We start from the raw sequence: 21809 nt of genomic DNA on the forward strand, positions 1-21809 counted from the left end.
TGGGGCTCAAACCCACAAACTGTGAGATCATGACCTGAGCCGAAGTCAGATGCTTAACCAACTGAACCACCCAGGCGCCCTGCTCCCAGAGCCTTTATTATTGATGTGTATTCTCACTTTAAAAAGTGATATTCTAGTTAGAGCCTCCAAAACCAAAAAAAACCTTCCAAACTACTTTTGACTTGAGTAAATTCATAACAAATAATTTCTAGTCATGGGAAAATGTCATAGGTATTTTAAAAATCAAGGTGCCCCTATCCACTCAGAAAAAATGGATATGAAAATGTGTGAATGCTAGAATAATTTTTGGGGGGTAGAGCTGATAAATGTTTAGATAATTCCAATATGCTTAGAAAACCAAAATCTTCTCCTTTATAAATACTGCATTGCAATGGAAAAACGACAGTTTGTTCAAGAAAATTGCACCATTAAATCTATCTTTTCCTGTGTTGGGGAGTAGAGTGAGAGCTGACAGGCACTTCTGTCCTGAAAGCAGAGACTAGCCCTGGAAGAGGAGAAGGGAGCAGAGAGTACAGGCCAGGCATCATTATTTTGCTGTTGTTAACCCTTCATATCCTTATGAATGTGAAATCTATGGGAGCTAGGTGTTTTGTGAGAGTGTAACTGTGTTTTGTTTTGTTTTTTAATTTTTTTAAGGTTTATTTGTTTTGAGAGAAAGAGAGGGAGTGAACAGGGGAGGGGCAGAGAGAGAGAATCCTAAGCAAGCTCCATGCTGTCAGCCTAGATCCTGATGCGGGACTCGAACTCATGAACCATGAGATCGTGACCTAAGCTGAAACCAAGAGTCAGACGCTTAACAGACTGAGCCACCCAGGCGCCCTGTGAGAGTGTAATTTTGAATTGGAGGTCCTTTCAGCCTTTTGTTCGAGTGAGATAGAAATATATGGAAATTCACGGTGCCTTACTTTCTTAAGGAAAGGTTTGTGCACATGCTGATCACTCCCACCATCTCCTTGAAATAAGATACACAGTTTGAAAGGTAAAGCCGTCTGGTTAGGCGGACAGTCAGTTTTGGGCAAGGGCCTAAAGGCAGAATAGATAACTTGGCCTCACTCACAGTACTGCTCTTTCTTAGACATGGCACGCAGCCATTTCTTTTTTTATGTTTTATTATTTACTTTTGAGAGAGAGGGTGTGGGGGAGGGGTAGAGAGAGAGGGAGACAGAGGATCTCAAGCGGGCTCCAAGTTGATAGCAGAGAGCCGGATGCGGGGCTCAAACTCACAAACTGTGGGATCATGACCTGAGCCAAAGTCAGACGCTTAACCGACTGAGGCACCCAGGTGCCCCGCACAGTACTGCTCTTAGACTGAAGCAAGGAGGGCCTTACTCTGAGGCAAAAGGGGGCTCCTCACTCTCAGCTCCCCTTCTAGACTATGCTCTGAGTGTCTGGAATTCCCTACCCTCAATTCCCTGAGCCACCACACCCCTAGGCCTCCTCGTGCTGGACAGAGTGGGTGCAGCCTGGGAGTGGGATCAGTGGTCTGCCCTGCTGCCTTTCGGAACCCAGTCCTGAGGGAATTGTAAATTCAAACCTGAGGCCTTCAGGCTGTTGTGGAGGTATCTCTGTCAAGGCAGGAGAACAGAACGTACTGTTTCACAAGTTACTCGTTTAACAAGCGACTGATAATTTTAAGATAACTTTCATCCCAGGCAGTGTGGATTTTAGGCATAAGCCTAGACAGAGAGTTCTGTCTAAGTGCACACTTCCTCAATGTGTGTGCCTTGAGATTGAACCTGGTATTTTATGCTTTAGTGGTCAATACTTGAAAGTCAGGCTTTCTAGAACTCTCATTGTACATTATGGATGAGATATCTTTTTCACCTGGTACTAGTGGAAACTAGCAGTCTTCAAGATAACATGGGGTTATTTTTAAATGATAATAGCAATAATAATATTTATTGAGCTGTGAATTAGTTACAAAGTATATTGCATTAGTGATTTACTATTTGTATGATTTTCTGTTAATGTAGTTTTAATATTTAATCACTGGCATATTTCACTGCTCTTTTATTTTTTTTATTATATATTTTAATATTTATTTTATTTTTGAGAGAGAGAGAAAACATGCAAGCAGGGGAGGGGCAGAGAGAGGGAGACAGAGGATCCGAAGCAGGCTCTGGGCTGACAGCGGAGAGCCCGATGTGGGGCTCAAACTCAATGATCCGTGAGATCCTGACCTGAGCTGAAGTCAGACGCTTAACCGACTGAGCCACCAGGCACCCCATTTACTGCCTTTTTAAAAATTGGTCAAAAACAGGACTTGGCAAATAAGCGAAGGTAGAATTACCTGGTGTTTTGATCATAATGTCCTGAAATTTATAGGGAATTTTTAGTATAGGTTAATGGAAATGTCTTGCTACCCTTGACCCCTACTTTGGTGTTTGGCCTTTCTCCATTATACGAGCGGATTCACCATGCTATCCTTGAGTGTGACTCAAGGACCTAGAAATCTGTAGTTGTGAAGCACAGTTACCTGGAGGGACAGTAAAAAGTCCTCATGGCTCAGGGCGCCTGGGTGGCTCATTTGGGTGAGTGTCTGAATTCATCTCAGGTCATGATCTCACAGTCCTGAGTTCGATCCCCGTCTCAAGCTCTGTGCTGTCAGTGCAGAGCCGGCTTCAAATCTTCTGACCGCCTCTCTGCCCCTCCCCCGCTTGTGCTCTCCCAGAAATGAATAAATATTTAAACAAAAACCGTCCTTGTGGCTCATTTCACTCAACAGAGCTTGCTGTTGCTCCTAGAGAGTATGTGAAACTGGGTGCCAAGCACGGAGGAGCCCCTTAGTGCTCTCCCTCCCTCAGGTGTCTGGGAAAACATAGGGCTCTTCACTGTCACCCTTTTTTTTTGTTGTCGTTAATATTTGTTTATTTTTGAGAGCTAGAGAGACAGACCGCGCATGAGCAGGGGAGGGGCAGAGACAGAGAGGGAGACACAGAATCCGGAGCAGGCTCCAGGCTCTGAGCTGTCAGCACAGAGCCAGAAAGCGGGGCTTGGACTCATGAACTGTGCGATCATGACCTGAGCTGAAGTTGTACCCTTAACCCACTGAGCCACCCGTGCGCCCTCCTAGATATTTTTGTTTTCATTTTTTGAATTCTATAATTAGATAATGGTAAGTCCCAAAAAGTTGTTGAAGGGGATGGTTCACAGTCAGCAGTGAAGTGTTTCTTTTGGTGTGCTTGATTTTAAGAATCTAAGCCGCTCCTCTTTCCTCACCTCACTGGTCTTTGTTCTCATAACCAGAATGACCTAGTCAAGGATCTGTTGAAAGAATGGGGTCCTAAGAAGATTCAGGGATTCAAATGCCCTTTGATAGAGTTGCTCATTTGTTTCAGTCTGTAATAGAAATGACTTTTTGGCTTTGTCTTCCAGCTGTTCTGGAAAGAACAGTGTTCTGGAAAGATTGGATTGATTTTATGGACTTTTGGGATTGTTTTTAATTTCAATTTTTATTTTTGGGGGGAGAGGGAGATTTTTTTGCACTGACAGTGGCGAGCCTGATGTGGGGCTTAAACTCACAAACCGAGAGATGATGACCTGAGCTCAACCGACTGAGCCACCCAGGCACCCCGGACTTATGAGGTTTAACAGTTTATGTTATTCAGAGTAATGGTAAAATATCTTAGGCCTCTGAATCCCGTGCTGTGCCACCAGCTGGTTTTTCCTCAGGTCCTTACGTATAGGTGTTTCTTGAACAAGTTTTTCTAACATTTCTGCAAACACAGACCAAGTCATTGTCACACTTCTGATGATTAATAAAGTCTGTTAACTGTTTTCAGTATTGTGTGTTGCCTGTATTAATATTTTGTAGCATTTTATGAAGTTTCATGGTGTTTCCATATTGTGTTTTGATCACCTATAAACACTTCTTTGAACTTAGGACGTTTGTATAATAGCAGTGAATTTAAAAAATATCAGTATGATTTCTACATTAGAGTTTGGGTTATGGAAAAAAATGTTGGGTAGCATGCCTCAGGTTGGTAAATTGAGTTGTTTGAGGAATTAAAATGTATAGCCTTCTAGAGGGGAGACACTATAACTTCAAGATAGAAATTTGGGAATTGATGATAGAAAATGGTTGGCTGATCTCCTCAGTAAACTGTACAAGGGGCATGAGTTTCTGGTCCTTTCCAAGGCTGTGTATCCCCATTGCCTAGAACAATGCTTGTTGTGGGGGAAGTGCTTGATACATGTTTGCAGGAATGAGTCTCCCATCCCATGAGGTTTGTCTAAAATGGGGCATTCTTCCTAAAATTCTTATGTTTATGCCTACTCTATATTGAGGCATCTTATTTATTATATAATGGAAAGATGAGCATTGTGAGATTTTGAATTTTCTTTTGAGTGTAGAAATCTTAGCATTTTTAGACCCTTCTATTTTAATAAATATAAAATTTCTGAGTTTATTATTCAGTATATAGACTAGCATAACCTAGATGTTAGGCTTATAGATGAATCATTTGGGAGCCTTAATGGGTTCCACTATTGCTTTGTTTTACAATCTATAGGTAACCATGTTGGTTCCCAATGTACCTACATGTTTCATATTTTCTCTGTTTTTTGTGTGATTTCTATTTCAGATCTCCCTTGAGTTTAGAAATCTGGCTGAGAAATATCAAACGGTGATTGTTGACATTTGCCGGAAAATGGGATTTGGGATGGCGGAGTTTTTGGATAAACACGTGACATCCGAACAGGAGTGGGACAAGGTGAGCGGTTACAAAGCAGTGTTGGTGTGTGGTACGTGAGACAGAGCTGAGGATGTTCACTGTCAAGTTCAGAAAGAGGGATAAAGTTGTCTACCCGTTCCAGGTTTTCTGCTTTTACAACCCATCTGTTTAGTTTGAATGGCTCATCATAAACACTTAATATAGGGGCTTATCCTTGAATACTTGAACTAATCCATGCCCTAGAAGGAGTTTACCAGTAAGTCAGGCCAAAGTAGATACAACTTGCCCCAGGGGTACAGATGTTAAGCTTCTAAAAGTGTCTCTGACTCACTGTGATATTTTAGATAAATGGCCAAATTGCTTCATGTAGTATAAAGATATCAGTGGTTTTCATATCTTAAAATTTTTTTTTTTTATTATTTTCTTCCGTTTCTGAGTACATGTGTATGTGTACACACCTTAGTATCTGAATCCTTTCTCCAGTTCCATCTTAACACAAGATTACATTTTATTTGTTTATTTATTCATTCATTTAAAGTTTATGTATTTTGAGAGAGAGAGCATGAGGAGGGGGAGGGATGGGGGCGGGGAGAGAATCCCAAGCAGGCTCTATACTGATACCCAGAGGCTCGATCTCACAAACTGTGGGGCTCAGTCTCGCAAACTGTGAGCTTATGATCTGAACCGAAATCCAGAGTCAGATGCTTCACGGACTGAGTCATCCAAGTGCCCCTACCCAAGATTACTTTTAAACTCAGTGCCAGCTTGACCCCATTTGTTTGGGAGAAGTAGACATCCCTCAAACTGTTAAATTTGTATGTGTGTTTCCTTAGAAACAAAAACAAGTTTAATGAGAAACCAAAGATAGTGACTTTGGATCTTGGGTGTGTTGTGCTGAGGAGTGAGCACCTCTCCAACACCTTACCTTTTTCTTTCCCATCATCTCCTTACAGAATTAACACAGTATGAGATGTTCCAAGTTTCTTGACCTCCCTCCCCCAATTCCTATGGTGGTTATAAATGGGTATGTGCGGGGATTAGCGGTGGGAGACCTCACATGGATGAGGTTATCTTCTTCAGGAGACAGAGTAGCTGGAAAGGGCTATGAGAGCAGATGATGTGGCAGATAAAATTATAATGGCTTTTATTTGGCCTGAGTTTATTCCTGAGCAGCAGCTGAATAGGATATTAGGGTAGGAGTAGGGGGCAGGGAGAGAGTGCTTTTCTAGACAAAGTGACCTAATTGACTCTGGGGACTAAAGTAAACATCAGAATACAGGATAGAAGGGAGAGGTCTTGCCCATTTTCCATAGGCATGGTGTTTGTGAGCCTTCTTCGTCACCCTAGTGGAGGCAAAGACATTTTAATCATCTGAATTGTGTACGTATTTTGTATCTTTAATGGTATTCAGGTTGGGATCTCAGAAGAGACACTACTGCATACATATGCATTGGGTGAGTGTAGGTCCAAAGTCCGGCCTCTTAATCCTTCAGTCATCAAAACTTGCTGGCAACGTCTTTGGAACTGCTGGCTTATGCTCTCCAGATGAGCATGCGTGTGACTGCTGCTGGGCTATCAGTTGATCAATTTAAAGTTAAAGCTGAAAGAACTCCTGGCCAAGAATCAGCACTCGTTAGCTGCATGGTAGCTTCCTTTTCTGCCCTGCAGACCTACACAAGGAACCTAATGATTGGTTGTTGAATACAAGTTCTGATTAGATCAGTACTTTAATGATTTCCCCCTCTCTCTTTAACTGTGGAGGAGGAGGACTACCTCCATTCTAGGAATATTTCTATCCAAAGAACCATTATCTTAAAATATACTTTTCCTTGGACAGCTCTATGGATGTACTCATGTTTTTTAGTTTCTAGTAGTTCTTTGGAAATTTATAGTTTCCCACAGCTCATTTCTGTCTAATTTTAGCATATCTTTACTCTTTCCAGATTCTTCCTTTCCTAGACCGTATTTCGAGTGCATTCTTTTTGCCGTTTCATTGTGCCCCTTGATTGGTCTCTGGCTTTGTGTTACTTTCAACCAAAGACCCTCCTCTGTGGTCTTTCCCTAATGTTTACCCTTCCTAATGTCCTCCCCAGAGTGTACCTTTAACTGCCCTCCACTTCTAAAATTGTCTAATGGACATTAATTTCATAAGAGTATTGCATTAAGTTGTCTTGCAATACTCTTCTCAGGAGAGGATAGCTTTGACAAGCCACTTTTATGGAGAAAAAGTCTTTGACGATTAAGAATGACGTTTGCCAAGATCTCTTTTTAGGAGAGGCAGTTTTATCGAAATTGTTAAATCCTGCCTTTACGCCAGACCACCTGGCTTTGAGTCCCTGGCCTCTGACTTCTCAGATGAGTGATCTTGGACAATTAACTGACTTCTTTTCTGTCCCAGCTTCCTAAAATGGTGGTAATAATAATACATGCCTCAGGGTGCTGGGTGGCTCAGTCAGTTCAGTGTCAGACTTCAGCTTAGGTCATGATTTCACGGTTCGTGAGTTCAAGCCCTGCATTGGGCTCTGCTGTCAGCACAGAGCCTGCTTTGGATCTTCTCTTTCTCTCTCTCTGCCCCTCCCCCGCTCTTCTGTCTTCTCTCAAAAATAAACAAACATTAAAAAATTTTTTTTTTTAATTTTTTTATTTCAACGTTTATTTATTTTTGTGACAGAGAGAGACAGAGCATGAACGGGGGAGGGGCAGAGAGAGAGGGAGACACAGAATCGGAAACAGGCTCCAGGCTCTGAGCCATCAGCCCAGAGCCCGACGCTGGGCTCGAACTCACGGACCGCGAGATCGTGACCTGGCTGAAGTCGGATGCTTAACCGACTGCGCCACCCAGGCGCCCCAAACATTAAAAATTTTTTAAAAATAATACGTGCCTCATAAAGGTGTTTGTGAGGACTGAATATGCAGAGTGCTTAAAACAGTGTCGAGAACATAGTAGTTGTACTTTGTTCTTCTGTATAATGAAGATTTTGAGACACTGCCAGATCTCTAAATGTCTTCAATATTAAACTCTACTTACTATTCTAGTTTCTATTAGAATATTCCTAATTCCCTATGGCCTTCACTCTCAATTTTAGATCTCAAAAAGTTTACTGTACTAGTTTATTTTTTCAGTAACCTTTTATTCAAGAAGTAATGAATGTTCACAGTAGCAATACAGAAAATGCAGGTGAAACAAATAAAAACATCACACGAGCCAGAGATCAGAGATCTCTGCACATCCTTTTTGGATGTTTTTTTATTCCTTATATGTCCATAGTGTATATTTGTGTCTGAATCAAAATGAGATGTTGTACTTTCTGTTTGGAACCTGTTTTTGTTTTTGCTTTTGTTTTGTAGTTAATGATCTTTACTGTTTTCATGTCAGTAAATACATATTAAAGTACTTTAAAAATAATCTTTTACAGTACTGTCACTATGTCGCCGGGCTGGTGGGAATTGGCCTTTCCCGTCTGTTCTCAGCCTCAGAGTTAGAGGATCCCCTAGTTGGTGAAGATGTAGAACGTGCCAATTCTATGGGCCTGTTTCTGCAGAAAACAAACATCATTCGTGATTATCTGGAAGACCAACGAGAAGGAAGAGAGTTTTGGCCTCAAGAGGTAACAGAGTTAGGGGATTTGGGAAAAATAATGTCAAATACTTTTCTGAACACAAAACAAATCTTTTGGTTGCAAGTGATAGAAACATGAATCAAACTGCCTGAGACAACGGAAGAGAGTGTATAAAACAGGTTAAGATTTAGTTTGCTTCAGGGTGGACTGGCCAAATCCACAGGTTCAGTCGTGTGTGTGTGTGTGCGCGTGTGTGTGTATGTTTGTGTGTGTGTGTGTGTGTGTGTCTTTTCCCCCTTCTTTCTATCTCTTGGACAGGCTTTCTCCCAAGTAGTAGGTGTAACAACCCATGACTCACAACTTATTATCTTAACAGAAAAGTCCTTAGGAAGGCCTACTTGGTGGGGCTTGGTTCCTGTGCCCATCCCATAATCAGCTGCTGTAGCCAGAGGGCTGAATACTTTGGCCAGACCTGGATTATCTCTGCCCAACACACATAGATGGATTCCCCCCACCCACCCCAGGAAGAAAGATGCTAAATAAATAGACAGAAACTACAGATGTTCATTATAAGAGACCAGAGTTGATCTTTGACTCAATTTTAAAAAAACAGGGAAAGGAAAGACTTGGACGTTGGTTTTATTCAGAAAGAAAGCTATAAAATATTTTTCCTTATTTTTTTTTTAATTTAAGTAATCTCTACACCCAATGTGGGGCTCAGACTCACGACCTCAAGATCAAGAGTCTTCTAACTGAGCCACCCAGGCACCCTGGAAAGCTAGAAAATCTTATGACTATTTCCTACATTTGCCTATTGATTTCCATAAAATGGTTTCCTAAAACCAAGTGGTTTTAAAGTGGAAAAAAAGGTGACAGAGTAGGGAAAATATTTGCAACTTACGCCACAAATAAAAACTGCTAAAAGTTAAGACCAGTTACCCTATAGGAAAATGGAGAAAGAGGTGAGAACAGATCAAGGAAAGAAAGATCATTAAACAGCTGAAAAGATAATCAATCTTACTCCTAATGAGAAAAATTCACATTAAAACTACCCTGGGCTGAGACGCCATAGTTTGTCAAGCTTCCCAGGGGACTACTGTGCAGGCAGGGTTGAGAAGCAGCTCTTGCACACCCTTCCTTTGACACCAGTCCTCAAAGAAGGGGAGAGATTCGTGTGAGGACCTACAGTGAATGAGTCAGTGGCCGCTAGAAGGGACGCCCCAGTCTCCTGGATCCCTGCCAGGGTCTGTCCACCGTATGACACTGCTTCTCACACAAGCGCATCACCCAAGTGTGGTTCATGAGTACCAGCTCTGCAGTCCTGCACATATTTCACTTCCCTCTTTCTGTAAAATTGAATAGTTTATACCACAGGGTGGTGGTGTGCATGAAGTGTCCTGCACATATTTCACTTCCCTCTTTCTGTAAAATTGAATAGTTTATACCACAGGGTGGTGGTGTGCATGAAGTGACATAAACTGCAGCCCAGGGTGCTTAATGAATGTCAGTTCAAATAGCCTAACCCAAAAAAGATATAAAAGAATCCTGAGATACTATTTCTTGCATTGGACTGGCAGTCAAAAGTTTGATAGGCCTGAATGAAGCAAGATTGGGGAACCAGGCACTCTTGTGTGGCCGGTGAGCGTATACTGGTACAGCCCTGAGGCCTGGCAGTTTGGCAAATGACTCATATGGGCGCATATGGATTCAGTGTTGTTTGTAATAGTTACAATTTATTAACAACCCGGATGTCCCTCTACACAGGACTGGTTGAATGAACCTATGGTATATTCACCTGGTGGAGTGCAAGAAGAACTATACTATTACGGAGTAATCTCCAGGCTATATTATTAAATGAAAAAAACAGGTGCACAATACCATAGTTTTGTGTTTTTGTTTTTTACTTTTTATTAAAATTTTAGTTAGTGAACATACAGTGCAGTATTGGTTTCAGTAGAATTTAGTGACTGATCACTTACATACAACACCCAGTGCTCATCACAAGTGCCCTCCTTAGTTCCCATCACCCATCTAGCCCATCTCCCACCCACCTCCTTCCACCAACATTCCAGTTTGTTCTCAATCATTAAACGTCTCTTGTGGTTTGTTTCCTTTTTTTCCTCCTTTTCCCGTATGTTCATCTGTTTTGTCAAATTCCACTATGCGTGCAATCATATGGTATTTGTCTTTCTCTGACTTATCTCAACAGCAGAGTTTAAATGGAAGGATAAACCAAAAGTAATAAAAGGTTTTCAGTAATCATATTGTGAATATTTTTGTTGAAATACTGAAACTATTACAGAAACTTGGCAACATAAGGTAAATAGGCAATTGTGTTCTTATCAGTCTAAGAACCAAGGTTTTTCAGTCTAAAATACAAGATACAAATAGGAAACAAGTTAAGCAAAACTCCCATAATCCTGAACTGAATTGGAAATATCAGTATGAACTCATGATACAGATTCTTTAAAAAAAAAAAAGTCTACCTCTGTTTAGCAACAATGACCAAACCAGTAGTAATATGTACCTCTGGTGTTCCAATTTGGTCTTTTAATACCATTTCCCAGTATAAGGAACAGTAAGGGCAGAAAATACATAAAAGGAGCTTGAAATATACTGTCATGCCAGAAAGTAAGGGAACTATCAAAGTAAAAAGTACAGGATAAAGAGGCACACAATCCAATTTGAAGGGGCTTTCACTGGCACATATGGAACACTTCGAGTACCAAAAAAGAATAAAAATGGCAATGGGTTAAAACACATCAAATGTGTTTAAATAAAAATGAGCATGCACCTCTTGATGAAAGATGTTGGTGTGCTGTTTTATCAAGAGGCACGTAATGTCTGATTTTTGCCCACTTTTGATGTTAGCAATCAGGCTTCATCCCTAGTTCTGTTCATTTATTAGGGTTGCGAAATAGTATTTTTATCACAGCTTTATTGAGACAGAGTTCACTTACTATATGCAGTTCATCCTTCTAAAGTTTTTAGTGTTTTTTTAGTATGTTCACAGAGTTGTGCAACAATCACAATTAATTTTAGAACATTTTCATTACCCCAGAAAGAAACCACATGCCTTCGAGCAGTCACGATCTGTTTTCCGCTGATGCCCACTCCCCAGCCCTTGGCGACCAACCATCTTCTTTCTGTCTCTGTACATTGGCCTGTTTTGGACCTTTCGTATAAATGGAATCCTATATTATGTGACTGACTTCTTTCCCTTAGCGTGATGCTTTTAAGGTTCATCCAGGAGGTAGTATGTTATCAACACATTATTCCTTCTTATAGTCAAACAATATTCACTTATATAGATATGCCACATTTTATTTGTTTATCAGTTGAGGAATATTTGGGTTGTTTCCACTTTTTGGCTTTTATTATTTTTTAATGTTTGTTTATTTTTGAGAGAGAGAGAAAGAGCAGGGGAGGGACAGAGAGAGAGGGAGACAGAGGATCTGAAGCGGGCTCTGTGCTGACAGCAGAGAGCCCGATGTGGGGCTTGAACTCATGAACCATGAGATCATGACCTGAGCTGAAGTTGGATGCTCAACCAACTCAGGTGCCCCCACTTTTTGGCTGTTATTAATATGCTGTGAACATTTGTATACAAGGTTTTGAGTGGACATGTGTTTCCATTTCTCTTGCATATATATACATATAGCTTGGAGAGGAATTGCTGCTTCATACAGCTACTAACCTTTGAGGAACTGCCAGACTGTTTTCCACAGTGACTACACCCTTGTGCCAGTCCTATCAGCAGTAAATGAGGGTTCCAGTTTCTCCACAGCTTTGCCAATAGTTCTCACCTTTTTTTATGTATGTGTTTAACATCTTTTTTTTATTGTGGTAAAGTTTATGTAATAGAAGATTTACCATTCAAACTATTTTTTAAGTGTATAATTCTGTACCCTTTAAACAATAACGCCCTACTTCTCCATATTATCTATCTTTTTTTATTATACCCCTCCTCGTGGGTGTGAAGTGGTTTCTCATTGTGGTTTTGATATGCAATCTGATAGCTAATGATGTGGAGCATTTCATGTGGTTGGCCATCTGTATATTTTCTTTGGAGAAATATCTATTCAGGTACTTTTTCTGAAAACTACTAAAATACTTTCAGATATTTTAATGGTATTGTTTGTCTTTATTATTGAGTTGTAAGGGTTCTTTCTGTGCTCTGAATACAAGTCCCTTATCAGATACGTGATTTACAAATATCTTCTCCCAGTCTGTGGGTTATCTTCTTCCTTTTTTGATGTCTTTTGGAGCGTAAACGTTTTTAATTTTGATGAGGTCCAATTTATCTAGTTTTCCCTTTTGTATTGTGCTTATGTAAGAAACCATTGCCTAATCTAAGGTCATGAAGATTTATGCCTATATTTTCTTCTAAGAGTTTTATAGTTTTAGCTCTTAATTGAGTGCTTTGATCCATTTTGAGTTAGTTTTTGTATGTGGTATGAGGTAGGGGTCCAGCTTATCATTTTGCACAAATGTCCAGCTGTCCCAGTACTATTTGTTGAAAAGATTGTTCTTCCCCCCATTGAATTATTTTAGCACCCCTGTTGAAAATCAGTTGACCCTAAATATGAGGGTTCATTTCAGGACTTTGAATTTTATGCCATAAAATAAGAACTTTTTAATTCTATATTTGTGCCTTCCTTTATTAGCTGGGCAGATTTTATAGGAGATATGTTCTCTCCTTTATTATTTGCTTATTGAGTGGTACAAATCACGTATGGAAGGCAGTACATATATTTGATTCTTTCCTTTACCTAGCTTTTAAGATAATTTTCTGTCACCCTCAGAAGGTGACCAATTAGTTATCTTTTGCTGTCATTATAAACTTATAGATTAAAACATATTTGGGTTTAATCGGTTGTAATTATTCTCATTATTAAAGCTTAAAATTTCCCTTCTTTGGTCGGGAATAGATTCAGGTTGGCTCTTGAGTCCTCATGACCCTTAATAGTCTATGATAGCTTCCTTGCCATTTGATATGTGAAGATGTTCTAAACTCATTTTGTACATTTACTAAGATCTGGACTCCTCCAGCTATTCAAGAAGCTCAGGGAAGACACCTGGGCTAATGGAAAATAATAGCCAACACCACACTTGGGCAGGATAGTCATTGCTCTTGGGGTAGTCCGTGTGTGTGTGTGTGTGTGTGTGTGTGTGTGTGTGTGTGTGTCTAGTTTTAAAGCTAAAATACCTTGTAATTTATATTGATAAATTTACAAATGCCTTGTAAATTTGTATTGATATTTCCAATTCAAACACAGGACAATAGAATGGTTATATAATCGCTTCCTCTATATTATATCTCTACCTCATTTTTTCCTCATTGAGATTCATATTTCTCAGGGAAATAAGAGATGTCAGAATTAGTATATGCTATAACTACTCATCTGCTTTTTTTCCACATTACAGATCTTGCAGTCTCTGAATAGTGATACTGATGCTACTACCACCAAATATGCTTACGGACAGTAATTCAAAAAAAATTTTTTACATATGATATCCTAATTGCCAATTTTTTATGATTATATTTATATCTGAATCGTCAGATCAGATAGCCATTACCACCGTAATATCTCCCTTTTCTCCTTTATTTTGTCTTGGTTTATGCTCACTACCAGCCTTTATGTTGATGTCTCTAACCATTTTGGTTGTCTCAAGCTCGTACTCTGGTAGATAGGAAAGAGCCATGAGAATAATAATTCTCCATGTTTATACATATTGAAGATAATTTGTGTCCTTGATATTTGAAAGTCAGTTTTTTCTAGCTATGAAGTTTTTAGCTCATAGTTTTGAGTACCTTAAATGTGTTACTCCCATTTTCTTCTGCTTTTACAGACTGGCTGTTGAAAATATAATGATCGTTTTCTTTTCCTTGTAAGTTGCGGGTTCTTTTTTGTCTTGGTGGTCGCTCCCTAGACTTATTATCAGTGAAGAGGCCAAAAGGTGCTATCCTAATTCTGTCATCCTTTCTGCATCTATCAGCAGGAAGTTTGGATTTTGTAAAAATGGTAGTGATGGTGGCAGCAGCATGGTTTGGGGATTTTTCTCAAATTCTCAAAAAGAGATGAAACAACTCGACAAAAAAATCCAAACAAACACCCAAAACCCAGCCCGTGGATAACCTGTACAAAGCACCCCCAGGAGCTCCAAGACAAAAGTGGGCACAGGCGAGATGCCAACGCCACAGATAGAACCTGCATGATGGAACAAGACGGGCCAAGTGTCAATAATTGTTGAGGCTGGTGGATGTATACATAGGGGTTTATTAACTATTTTCTCCAAGTTCTGCAGATCTTGTACCATCATTGATCTAGTACCATCAATCTGAGTGTGTTTAAGGTGCAAATTAAGAATGGATAACAAATTTGACTTTCCATAGAATCTCCTAGTCCTATTAGGCCAGTCATGTATTTGGGGGAGTGCATAAGGTTACAATGAGTGTCATTCTTTGGGCGGCTTAAGAGTTTTCAAAAATGGGGTGCAATGGCTCAGTTGGTTATGTGTCTGACTCTTGATTTCAGCTAAAGTCACGATCTCACAGTTTGTAAGTTTAAGCCCCACGTCGGGCTCTGTGCTGACAATATGGAGCCTGCTTGGAATTCTCTCTCTCTCTCTCTCTCTCTCTCTCTCTCTCTCTCTCTCTCTCTCTCTCTCTCTCTCTCCCTCTCCCCCTTCCCTGCTCTCACTTTCTCTCTCAAAATAAATAAACTTAAAATAAAAAAAAAAATACTTAAAAAAATGGTTACCAAAGATGAAAGTAAGTTTTATGCTAGCTTCAGAAACTACTTTATTTTTTTTCTGATGTTTAATTTGTGTGTGTGTGTGTGTGTGTGTGTGTGTTTGGAGAATACGAGCAGGAGAGAGGGATTGAAGGAGAGAAAGAGAGACTCTTAAGCAGGTTCCACACTCGGCACAGAGCCCGATTCGGGACTCAATCCCACGATCCTAGGATCGTGACCTGAGCCGAAATCAAGAGTCAGACACTGAACCGACTGAGCCACCCGTGTGCCCCTAGAGATTCCTTTAAATATTAACATTAAAAATTGTCAAATCAGTCCCACCATTGGAGTTGAAGATGTTATTTCACTTTTGAGTTACTAAGATCCAAGGAGGTAATGTTCTCATAGTACAGACTTAGCTCATTTTCCCCAAATACGATTGTTTGGCAGCATTCTGAATTCTCGGAATTGGGTACGTAATGTTAATCACTCATTACTTGGAGACCTGACCATCTTCAGAATTTTACTGTTTAGCCTGCAGTATTGTTGTAGCTGGTTTTGTATATATCTGGTTATTTTTTTCAGGAGTAGACTAATGCCTTCTGAATAACACGAGTTTTCTTTATCTGAAGTCATTAAAGTATTGCTGTAGTACATGCTGTACTAATCTTCCCAAAAGGACAATTTCCCAGAAACTTAACTGACTCCCAGGTTGTGATCAGACCCTGACTGGCTGTCACAAATAGCCCCTGTGTGGAGCTTAAAACAGACTTGATCTTGGTGAAAGAGGAGTCCGCAGCTAAGAAAAACTTTACTGTCTATCATAGTTCTTATTCACGAAGATTCTTTCGTGTTGCTTGGAAACCTTCTTCCCTTATGCACATGCCGACTTCTTTTTTAAGGTTTGGAGCAAGTATGTTAAGAAGTTGGGTGATTTTGCTAAGCCACAGAATATTGACTCGGCTGTGCAGTGCCTGAACGAACTTATAACCAACGCACTACACCACATCCCAGATGTCATCACTTACCTTTCAAGACTTAGAAACCAAAGTGTGTTTAACTTCTGTGCTATTCCACAGGTATGCAGTGCTGCTGTTCTTGTTGTAGAAGAGAGGTGGAAGCTACAGGCAGTGGTGTGGTGGTGGTGGTGATGGGGGTGGATAGAATGCATTTACTATTTTGGTTTGCTGTATTCGGAATATGGTTCCTTAAAAAGAGGACTCTGGTCTGTTTTCTTTTGCTGGCCAAGAGGCAGACAGTGTCTCACCATACCTCCCCTTTGCTCTATGACCACCACCCTCAGCTCAGCCTCGCTAGATCCTTATTCTCACAGTTAAATCTAGGGCTTTGGCTTAGATTTATGGGGAGTGCTGGGTAAAATGTAGGTGAAGGTGTTGTCATTACAAAGTCTTAAGCGCCTAGTTTTTGCTGTGATTTTCCTAGACTCATGAGAACAGAACCTGACCCTATGGACCTAGCCCCTCAATATCCTAGGAGCTTACACTTTTTAAATGCCTTACCAATTACTTTAACTCCAGTAAATGAAAGTTCTAGGATTTAACTGATTTGGAAACTCGATTTAATCTTTTAATGGCCAATCTTGAATGGTTGTTGGAGCTAAAATCTGTAGGCTTGACATGGGTTTCCGTTTATCCTAGAAATAATACACCTTTGAGCTTGGGAACTATCCCTCCTTCCCATTTGTGCCCTACCCCCTCCTCCATGCTGGTTTTTTTCATGTATGATGGTTATGTTTGTTGTAGGAAAAATAGAAAATTTTTTGCAGATATTATTTTGAGATATATTTTTCAGCTCTATGACTCATTATTCTAGCATAGAAAATGTTGTATTGGCTCGTGTTTGTTTTTTCCAAATAAAAAGTTTTCATGGTCAAACCAAAGAATCATTTAAGATTGCAAAGATCACTTGAGGCTGTTGTTGAGGAAGGGAGGAGTGGGAAAGGTACAAGTTTTGATATGCTTTCTTCATGGGTACTTTTTCTTGGTTAGTTACATCTTAGCTCTTTGGCACTTTCTTATTCTGTAGAAGATTTTTTTTTACGTTTTCACAATGGTGATTGCTTATAGTACCATTTCTTTTCTTTCATGAAATGAAATGAATTAGCATTTTCTTTTGTCTCCCCCACCTTATATCTGTAGGTAATGGCCATTGCCACTTTGGCTGCCTGTTATAATAACCAGCAGGTGTTCAAAGGCGTAGTGAAGATCCGAAAAGGACAAGCAGTAACTCTAATGATGGATGCCACCAATATGCCAGCTGTCAAAGCTATAATATACCAGTATATGGAAGAGGTGGGTTTCTATGTAACTACATGGATAATTTCTAGCTATTTTTTATAGTATTTAAATAATGTCATTGTTTAAATAGTTTATATTTGAATATTAGATGATCCTAACAACTTATTGTGTTATGGTATAAAGAGACAGGACAGGAGTTGGTCTCCTTTATTTGGAAAGTTCGTGTATGCATGAGTTACTGATTGTTCAGAGTTGCACAGCACCCTGGTGAGAGTGTATAAAGGCAGCAAGCCTTTAGGGTGGAGCTCCTAAGCAGAATCATAGGTTTTGAGCTGGAAGCTGATGTTAGAGGCCAGTCAGGCTTTTTGTTTTATGGGTGAGAAAAATGAGGCTAAGTCTTTTGGATGCAAATGCAGTATCTGACTGAGTAGATCTGGGACCTCAGTCCATCCACATTGCCTCACACCCAATCCAGTACTTTCTATGACTTCATAGGCCTCAACTGAGAAACCACAGTAGGGAATTTTGGCAAAGGAAAACCATCAAGTTGCAATGATATCTAAATTTTTTTTTCTTTTTTTATAATTCTTTTAATGTTTTTATTTATTTTTGAGAGAGAGAGAGAGAGAGTGTGCATGCAAGTGGGGGAGGGGCAGAGAGAGAGGGAGACGCAGAATCCGAAGCAGGCTCCAGGCTCTGAGCTGTCAGCACAGAGCTCGACGTGGGGCTCAAACCCACAAACTGCGAGATCATGACCTGAGCTAAACTCGGATGCTTAACCATCTGAGCCACCCAGGCGCCCCGATTTCTAAATTTTCTAATGCAAATCTCATTTCAAGTACCAAAACCATCCTATAAAACAGAACATACTTGTTCGAGTCAAATATCCTTCTGTGGAGGGTATAATATATGACTAGGTTCAAAAAAGCCTTTTCTTAGAGGCTAAAACTCTAGGTCCTAGATCAGTGGTTCCTTTGTTTTTTTTTTTTTTTTTTTTTAATAATGTTTGTTTATTTTTGAGAGAGAGTGTGAGCAGGGAGTGGGCAGAGAGAAAGGGAGACACAGAATCAGAAGCGGGCTCCAGGCTCTGAGCTGTCAGTACAGAGCCTGATGTGGTGCCTGAACCTACAAACCACAAGATCGTGACCCAAGCTGAAGTTGGATGCTTAACTGAGCCACCCAGGCACCCTAGCAGTGGTTCTTAATTGGAGATACTTTAGTACCCCCTTCCCTGCAGGGGACATTTGGCAATGTCTAGAGACTTTTTTTTTTTTTTTTTTTTTGACTGTCACACTAGGGAGCTGGGTGGCTCTGAGATCCTTAGGTATGTTCTTACTGAAGATTGAAATACTACAGAAATACATGAAAACATAATAAGATCTTCCTCCCCCCGCCCCCTCCCAGAGGTAACTATTGCTGTCAATAGTTTTCTGCCTCCTTCCAGTCCTCTGGCTATGCCTTTACAGGGATGCACTTGGTAATAGTGGTTTCCTCTAAATAGAATTCTGCAAAAACAGTTATTTCCTCTGATTTCTATGGCATATTGCACATTCTCCTTGGAGTTACGCCCTGTCTTCTGACGAGCTTTGGACTTCAGCATTTCTACCAGAGGTACCTGTAGAAGGCGTAAGAGAAAACTAAAGAAAAATTTTTTTAATCCTAAAATTCTTTTAGTGACTTACGTGTTCAGCTATTGACCAAAAAATTTCTGCTTATGAGATTTGGGACGGTCTGATTCACCATATAGCCAGCACTTACTCTGAGCTTACTGTGTGCCTGGCATAGCAACCAACAAGGTGGGTGCTATTAATATCAAGGAAACTTGAGGCTGGTGCCATAATTTGGACCCAGATCTGGCTGACTTCAGACCATATGCTGTTCACTACAATTCTAAGGGGGTTGGATTATCCTTTCTAAACTGAGTAGTACTTTATTAGGCACTTTTTCTCTGTTTTGTATCAGTTAGAATCCTTTTATGTAGTGTGTAGTTCAGAGAATATTTTAGTTTTAATACTGACCACCGATTTCAAAAAACCATTTTTAAAAAATGTTGTTTGCTAGTTCCGTTACTATATTAAAATTCAGATTTTATCTGGTGTTTTCCTTACCCATTGGAATTAAATCCTGGTTGTGATCAACGGTTTGATTTGGGGCATGGGTACCCACACTACAGCTGACTGACCTCCCCGCCCCTACTGCTTTTGTAAATAACTTTTTATTAAAACACAGCCATGCCCATTCGCATATGTCTTGTCTGAGGCAGCCTCAAAATACAGTAGCAGAGTTGAGAAGCTGCCACAGAGGGTGACCCACCAAGCTGAAAATAATTTCTGGCCCTTTAAGGAACACTGATTGAGGTCATCGGTTTCTAAAGCTACTCTGGTGAAACCCAGCGTGATTTGGAGGAAACATTAATACTTGATTTGATTCAGAAAAATCTCAAGTCTTTCAAGTCCAAAGGAATAAAATGTGATAATGGTTTTAATGTCCTCATGAATGAAATTTCAAGTTAAAACTTTTTGAAGACCACAAGTTGTCTGTTTGCTGGTGTCCAGATATTAACCCTGATCCTACTTCTCACTGACCAAGTCTGTCCTTTGCAGGAAGACTGCAAGTCTTCTGTCAGCTTGGGGAGCCTGGGTGGCTCAGTTGGTTAAGCGTCCGACTTTGGCTCAGGACATGATCTCATGGTTAGATTGAGTTCGAGCCCCACATCGGGCTCTGTGCTGACAGCTCAGAGCCTGGAGCCTGCTTTGGATTCTGTGTCTCCCTCTCTCTCTGCCCCTCCCCCGCTTGCTCTCTCTCTCTCTCTCTCAAAAATAAACATTATTTAAAAAAAAAAAAAAAAAGGTTCTCAGATTAAAAACAAAAAGTTCTGTCAGTTCCCTGGGCTTAACTGGTGGTAACAAGAATGCACTTGCAGGGGCGTGTAAAGGTCTCCTCATGGGACTCTAATATTTACAGGAGGAGTTAGAGGGACACCGAACCTTCCTGAGGAGGTGGGCGCTGCTCTTCCACACCCTCTGTCCTCTGGAGCAGCCTCAGCTGCAAACCAGTCTGGATACCTGTCAGCTGGCGAGAAGCTCAACCAGCTATTTTGGGACAGAAACAAATACTCAGGCAAACGGCCAGAAGCTGTTTCCTTCTGTGCCAATGCTCACTCCTCGGCGAGGGCGACCTCTCCTAAGCGGGCACACCTTCCCATTTCACGCTACGCTGTGCTTCCTCTAGAGCATCATCCTGCTCTCCAGGCCCTTTTTGTGCTCACAACTCACAAGTGTTGTGCAGCATCGGTGGCCCTTGGGCACTTGCTAGAGCCTCACCCCTACTCAAACCTGTTGACTCAGAATCTGCCTTTACCAAGATCCCCAGGTGATTCCTGTGAACATAAAGTTTGAAAAGCACTGCTGGGGGCGCCTGGTGACTCGGTTGAGTGTCCGACTCTTGATTTCGGTTCAGGTCATGATCCCTGAGTCCTGCCGGCCTCACTGGTCCAGGATCCTGCTTAAGATTCTCTGTCTCCCCCTCTGCCCCTTCCCCTCTCGTGTGCTCGCTCACTCTCTCTCTATCTCAAAACAAGAAAAGTACTGCTGTACATCCATCTTTTCCTTCTCTGCTGACTCTGCCTTTAACCACAGGAGGAAGTACGAGATTATATGTTGTGAACTGTCTCCACTTCTCTGTCCATCTCTCCTGTGTGAGCCTAACCCCTGCAGGTATGCACTCCTGCTCCCGCCTCTCGCCCCCTCAAGATCCGCCTCCTCTTTATCTAAAGCCCCCTCCTTTTTGGGTCCCTCCTCTAGTTTGTATTTGCACTCTGGCCACTCGGCTTCAAAAAGTAAACAGATCAATACTTGGCTTGACTTTGCTCCTCTCTACCTCATCCCCATCCTCCTCTCCCTCACAGTTAAGCTTCTCAAAGGATTCATGTACTTCATGTTATCGATTCCCATTTTTTTCTCAACCCACCTCATCCTAGCTTTTGTTCATTCCTTGTCAGAACTTTTCTTACTGAGGTGATTTAATGACCTTCTAATGACCAGTTTTTGTTTGTTTAAAGTTTATTTATTTATCTTGAGAGAGAGAGTGGGGGCAGAAAGAGAGGAAGAGAGAGAACCCCAAGCAGGCTCTGCGTTATCAGCTCGGAGCCCAACACGGGGCTCAGTCTCCCCAACTGTGAGATCATGACCTGAGCCAAGATCAAGAGTTGGGCGCTGAGCCAACTGAGCCACCAAGACTGAGCCACCAAGGCAGTGCTCTAATGACAAATTTTTTAAAAATTCGACACTGGATCTTTCTCACCTTGAAAGCCCTTCCCTGTCTTGGCTTCTGTGACGCTTACCTCAGGTTTAACCTCTTACCCATCTGTCTCCTCCCTTGCCTTTCTGGCTCCTTATCTCCCAGAGTTGTCTTGATTTTCGTTTCTTCTGGCTGCACAAAATGTTCCTGGCATTCTCTTCTATGGCCAGGCTGTTTCCTCCACCCCATGCTTCACTCCAGACTTGATTATTCCAGTTCAGTCCTTGGTCATAAACCTTTTTTTCTTTTTTTTTTTGACGT

The 21809-nt window shown here is 40.9% G+C and overlaps 1 protein-coding gene across 4 annotated transcripts in view; it reads left to right on the forward strand.

Annotated features, from left to right (window-relative positions):
* Positions 1-21809, forward strand: part of FDFT1 (farnesyl-diphosphate farnesyltransferase 1) — a 41063-nt gene that overhangs the window by 12340 nt on the left and 6914 nt on the right. For all 4 annotated transcript variants that reach the window (XM_030312731.2, XM_032592875.1, XM_030312729.2 and 1 more), the window contains 4 exons: positions 4605-4733; positions 8111-8302; positions 15894-16070; positions 17151-17303. In XM_030312731.2, the coding sequence (XP_030168591.1) occupies positions 4605-4733; positions 8111-8302; positions 15894-16070; positions 17151-17303 (651 nt within the window). The remainder of the gene's footprint in view (positions 1-4604; positions 4734-8110; positions 8303-15893; positions 16071-17150; positions 17304-21809) is intronic.

The sequence above is a fragment of the Lynx canadensis genome, chromosome B1 (genome assembly GCF_007474595.2).
Source record: "Lynx canadensis isolate LIC74 chromosome B1, mLynCan4.pri.v2, whole genome shotgun sequence".
NCBI classification, from domain to species: Eukaryota; Metazoa; Chordata; class Mammalia; order Carnivora; family Felidae; genus Lynx; species Lynx canadensis.